We start from the raw sequence: 6,069 nt of genomic DNA on the forward strand, positions 1-6,069 counted from the left end.
CAGCCAAAAGAAAGGTACCTACAGAGCTGCTCACATGCATTTGAATGGACGTGACGGCACTTAGACGATTTAGACTTGTGGAAAAGGCGATTCAGACTAATGGACGGAGGGAGTATTTCTTAACCTACTGCAATTTCTGCTTATTTCTTCACTTAATTCGTAGAATGGTAGTGTTACTAACTGCCGATATATTATTGGCCATCTTGATTTATTTATTTTTTCTCGTAGAAATTTGTTGACTACTACTAGTAACTTGGTTTATGGCAATAATTGATTGGAATCAGACGCATTTATTTTGCTGTGTGCCTCTCATCGGCCATCGGGTCTAAGTAATGTCGTCATCTGAACCTGCCTGGTTAAAGACTTGAACATGTGGTTGTGGTTGATGCAAGATTGCAAATACTGCATGTAACAAGCTGGCGGCCAAGTTTAGAACGCGCTAGTGTGACAACAACATCAGACTGTAGTAGTTCTGCATGCATCTTTTAGTTCCATTAGTCATTAGAGTAGGAGTGCCACCTAGCACGTTGATAAAATAATAATAATACGTAATACACAGTCAGAAAGAGGCGTGGACCTGCATTTTCTTTCAGTCTTTTCCCCCTTGATATTGTTGATTCATCCTTGCGTTGAAAAGATGGGAAGCATAGGGGAAGCCCAAGAAATTAGGCGCGCTTGCCTAGTTGGCCAATGACAGCGATGTGAATGCCTCTCCCCACCAAAAAAAAAAAACGGATAGGAGCAGCGTGTGGGGTCGAAAAGGCCTAGAAAGGGTTCCATCCTCAAGCCGTCGGACAAGTTTGGCTTTTTTTTTCCGACGTGGACGACACGGAGGACAAGCGAGAAGAAGCTGGCCACTGGATTCGCACGTGGATCAGGTTCAGATGTGTATGCTATAGTACTCCCTCCTTCCTAAAATAGAAGTCATTTTCATTTCCCGAGAAATCAAACACTTTTAATTTTAACTAAATATATAAAAAAAAATATTTATAATACATAATTAGTGTTACTAGATAAACCGTTGAATATACATTTACAATGAACTTATTTAAAGATTTTCTATAAACCTAGTTAAAGTTGAGAAAGTTTGATCTGCACGCATCCTATGGCGACTTCTATTTTTCTATTGTTATTAAATAGTAATAAAACACTACCACTAGTTATAGCACATGAGAATCTCACTGGGAGGCATTTAGTAGGAAAAAATTATATTAAATTTTGAATACTAAAACACTAGAAGAAGTCCACTCACTTGAAAAAGTCTAAAATTCTATCTGTGCAGTACTAAAGAATCTCGAATCATCGTGATGACGACGATTGCTTGTTGTAGGACGACGACTCAAAGGGTGAGAGCGACTTTCCTTTATTATAGCCGGTACTTTCATGTGTGTTGTGATCACTGGTCAAGCACAAAACTTTTGTCCTTTCTAGCATGAGAGGTACTGAAACATCGTGCAAACTTAACATAAGAGTAATAGGATCATGCATTAGCTTACTCCAGACATACAACTGAGATCCTCATAATCTGGAAGCAACCAAGTCCCGCTCCATTCATTAGAGTTTGGTCCGATGCGTTTTCAGCTTGTCAAGCGGTTTCTTGATTGCTTGTCTTTTAAGTAAGCAGCTAGCAGGATTCGTCACATGCGTCAGACTGCTCGAGCATTACTAAGCCCTTGTTTAGTTCCACCCTAAATTCCCAAAAAGTACTACAGTACCTATCACATCGAATGTTTGCGGCTCGTGCATGGAGCATTAAATGTAGACGAAAAAAAACTAATTGCACAGTTTGGTGGAAAATTACGAGACGAACGTTTTGAGCCTAATTAGTCCATGGTTGAACACTAATTACCAAATAAAAACGAAAGTGCTACAGTAGCACAAAATTCCAACTTTCTACAACTAAACACGCGCTAAAATGGCTTTCCCTGAGCACGAAGCAATCGCACGTACATGTACGGACACGCCATGAACCATGTAGCAGGAGCTCAGAAGAAGACGACGGACGCCTTGGTGTCACTGGCCTGTACCTGGCGCGTAAACGAGCGGCTTGACATCGCTGTGCTGTTCGTGTTTCGGCCTCATAGGGCAGGAGCTGCAACCAACACACCACCTGCTCGCCTGTTTGCTACCAAGCCTACCTGTATGTATGCGCACGCGTCCATAGCTCTGCAAGAACAGAGATAGCACACCTGCACATGCACAGTTTTTGTATTTGTATGACGCGTCAGAATGACACAAGTTGGCATCGTTTGCTGGCTCGGAGTGACAAACGATTGTGTTGGGAGAGGGTGCACTGTAACCACTGATAACACTGCAGATATGACGCAAAAATGGCGATGCCACAAAAAAAAATGTCTTCATTGGAGTAGCGATTGCGACCACACGAAAAATGGCATGGTACAATGTCCCGACACAAATACAAATTCGGTAGGTACTCGGTACTCCTGCTTTCATCCAGATACGATGCTCTGAACGCCAAACCACGTCTGTTTGGAGCTATATGACGACATGATCAGGCTTCGTCTACTCAAAGAGGCAAAGAAACCTGTTCCATCGCCGTTTATTTTGGTATTGGTAGAGAGGATGCTTAGAACTGGAACTGCATCTCCTTCGTGTAGCCGAGATCGTCCAGGTGCGCAGCCATGGCTTTGTTCATGGGAGGAGGGCCACATCGCAATACCTGAAAACGGAGACTTCACCGAGCAAAACTGATGGCTTCCAAGTTCCAGCAAGTGCTTTCAGTAACTGGAAAGCTTACCTGAATGTCAGCAGCAGGCGCTGGGCAATAAGTTTGGATCATTTCCTTTGACACGAACCCGACACCACCGTCCCAGACTTCAGGAGGCTGCACAGAAACAATGCCTATTTAGTAAGACGCGGATGTGTGAAATATAGGGTATCAACTAATGACAGGTGACTGGTCAAACTACTAATTCTTAGAATAGAAATAGACCTGATTCAAGACATAGTAGATCTTGAAGCGATCGGGATAGTTTTTGGCCATACTGTCAAGCTCTTCCTGCATCAAGCAAAATGTAAGCACACAAAAACGATACCGTACTGTATGATAATAGCGAGTTGCAATTTCACCACGGATGTAACGTCATAAGCCCAATCAGTAGCACAAATGCATGTCAAACAGAAAATTTTCTTCTATTGCGATGGTTCAGTTTAGCATACAAACAAGTGCCTATAAGAGTAACACAGACTACATGAACTGTAGACAAGAGTTCCTAGTTTTACTGTGGAGGAACAAATCCATAATTATTTCTCAACAAAAGAGTGCTGCTTACATATGGGCATATGTAGAATTAAAGGGCGTACCCAGTGCAGAGAGCTCTGGCTCTGTGCGGGGTCTGGGGAAAGGTGTTAGTGGCAAGCCTTACCCTCGCCTGTGCAATGCGAGGAGACCGTGACTCGAACAATACAAATTGAGTGGGGTATTCTGTGACATGTTTCTGCTCTTCATGATATGATACATAATCGCACAAAACAAAGATTATTTCCATATCCCAGAAACCAGGCCTACTAGTTTTCTATTCATAATGTAAGCTGGACAGATAGGGAGTAATGATATCAGTGTCTCACCAAATAGGCACCATCAATTGAACCAGACCCTTTTACGTGCAGGTATATAACTGCTATCAGGTTAAGAGTCAATGAAGTTTGTCAGCATAAAAGGCATACCTTCAGAAGAATATCCTCATAAGTGACATTTGCATAGATTAAGTGTACTTTTGTATTGTCTTTTGGGTTCTCAAGAATTGCCCTTGTGACCTATAGTAAGACAGAAAAATGCACTGCTGAGTACTAAAAAAAATCTCAACTATACCATAATAAAGAACTTTGGACGATGTGTTATTACTTGGAACATTGGAGTAATGCCTGATCCTCCAGCTATCATTCCAAATGCTCTCACTTGTCCAGGTAGGTACTTGAAACGGCCCTAGGTTAGAGAAGCATTTATTTAATCTCAATATCGAAAGGCCAAAATGCATACCAGGAGCTATGTATGTTTTCATTAACAAAATACACCTTCCGATTCAACTTCATTCAAAATGCACAACTTCTTTTTATTTTTTTGCTGTTTGTTCATTTGTTGCGCTATAATAAACGCTATCACTCTCACAAAACAAGTGAACGCCTCTTTCCAATGTAGCAAAAATGAAGGTAAGAAGGTAACTGGACCATTTTTTTTTTTATTATTGTGTACAACCACAGAATGACAAGCGTGATGCCTAATAATACTCAGTAACTCAAGAAGATTATAGATAAAACAAAAATCAAGGCCAAAATATGCCTCATGAGAAAGGACCAAATTGAGCATGTCTAGTGTGTAAGTTCAGACATGGAACAGGCAAAATCAACATACAAAATATAATGTGATACAGGTATACCTTAGGTCCCTTCACAGACAGATAATCACCAACTTTCATCTCACGGAAATGATGGGACATTCTTCCTTGGGGATACATCTTCAAGAAAGAAAATAAGTGGTGAATCACAACAGTGAACAAATAGTTGCATTGGTGACCAAAGATGCATAAAACACAACTGAAGATAAGATGGAATGATTAGGAAATGAAAAAAAAGACCATCTTATTGAAACTTACCTTTATAACAAGCTCAAAGGATCCAAGATCAGAGTCCAGAGTAGTTGGAGTATAAGGCTTGATCACTTCCTCGCCAGCAGCATCCTGTCCTCTGGAACAATTGGGGATAAACACAGTAAGATTAAAGGAAATTCAGACTAACGGCTGCACCTTGCAAACCCACTTTCAAAAGTGGTAACAAGGAACCCAAACCTGCAGCTTATATGTTGTCCGATTGGAAGACCCAATGCAGAAGTAGGTGTTGGGAGCGCAAACTTGAACTTGGCAACATTATGACTCAGCTGCCTCTTCTCAACAAGTTTAAACTCCTTGAAATTCTGGGGGTCCAGGCAGCCTATAGAACAGATCACAGCACAACCAACACAAATGAGCTACAAGGAGAAAAATGGGACTAGGCTGTGAGCTCCATGTTCCTAAAAAAGAACGAGATGCTAGCTTCAAAAGTAGTATGTCACTTAAAATAAGTAGAACGATACATGCATACACAAAATACCAAGTAGCAAGAACATAATCACGGTGGTAGGGCCAGTTCCCAAATGTTTCAGAATCCAAAGAAGCATGTCAACTAGATGGCCTTGGCCCTTGGCCTAGCAAGGAACTTATCTCTGAATGTTCAGCTTTGGCGAATCATGTAATTTTACTGACGCTAGTGTTCAGAGGCATCAACACAACTAAATCCAATTATTAGCATTGCAGAAAGATGAATCAATGGACCAGCACAATCACAAATTCTTTGAGCTCAGCAGGACACCAGCGCGGAAGGATTCAGAGCCAGAGATACATTCAAGTGACTAGTGACCAAAGGAGAGACGAGTGACAGCCATAACAAGGGTTCCGGACACGCGCGGGTTACTGTTGACGGGAAGGGCATATGGCTCACCCCTGGGCTTCCTACTGCGGATGAAGAGGTAGGCGGCGACGGCGGCGACGGCGACGACGGCCACCGCGGTCTCCAGCCTCTGCCCGTGCAGGAACTCCATGCCCCCGCGCCCTTCCCCTCCCGTGGATTCGCGGTTGGTTTGGCTTTAGATTCGCGGGCGGGGTTTGGTCTGGTCCGCTGGTGCCTGAGATTTCAGAGCCGTCGTGACTGACTGGTGACGCCGAGCGGACACGGTGGTAGCTGGTAGGTGCGCAGCGGAGGTGGGTTGGTTGGAACGGAAACGGGCACGGGACAACCGGTTCGCTTACGGTGCTGGGCCGGCAGGATGACTCGTGGGCTGTGGTCATTCCCGTCTCGTCAATGGCGATGGCGAGCCGGCCCGCCGCTAACACCGTACCGGCCCGGCTGCAAATGATGCCTGTCCCACTGCCCGCGGTGGCCTTTTTTTTTCTCTCTCTCTGTCCCGAGTCCCGACCGAGCCCACGCCGCCGCTAAAACGTTGACGTCGGCGAGGACGTCGCCGGTCGCCCCATCTGGACATCTCCATTGAACACGGAGCCCACGCCACGCCATGGC

The 6,069-nt window shown here is 43.8% G+C and overlaps 1 protein-coding gene across 1 annotated transcript; it reads right to left on the reverse strand.

The window, feature by feature from the left end:
- Nucleotides 1–2,327: 2,327 nt before the first annotated feature.
- On the reverse strand, nucleotides 2,328–5,714 carry LOC136457759 (NADH--cytochrome b5 reductase 1-like). The gene is made up of 9 exons (XM_066457764.1): nucleotides 5,494–5,714; nucleotides 4,806–4,947; nucleotides 4,614–4,704; nucleotides 4,398–4,475; nucleotides 3,866–3,946; nucleotides 3,688–3,777; nucleotides 2,954–3,019; nucleotides 2,759–2,845; nucleotides 2,328–2,680 (listed from the first exon to the last, which is right to left on the reverse strand). The coding sequence occupies exons 1-9, from the start codon at nucleotides 5,591–5,593 to the stop codon at nucleotides 2,588–2,590; spliced, it is 828 nt and encodes a 275-aa protein (XP_066313861.1). The 5' UTR covers nucleotides 5,594–5,714; the 3' UTR covers nucleotides 2,328–2,587.
- Nucleotides 5,715–6,069: the final 355 nt, after the last annotated feature.

The sequence above is a fragment of the Miscanthus floridulus genome, chromosome 6, assembly GCF_019320115.1.
Source record: "Miscanthus floridulus cultivar M001 chromosome 6, ASM1932011v1, whole genome shotgun sequence".
In the NCBI taxonomy this organism is placed as follows: Eukaryota; Viridiplantae; Streptophyta; class Magnoliopsida; order Poales; family Poaceae; genus Miscanthus; species Miscanthus floridulus.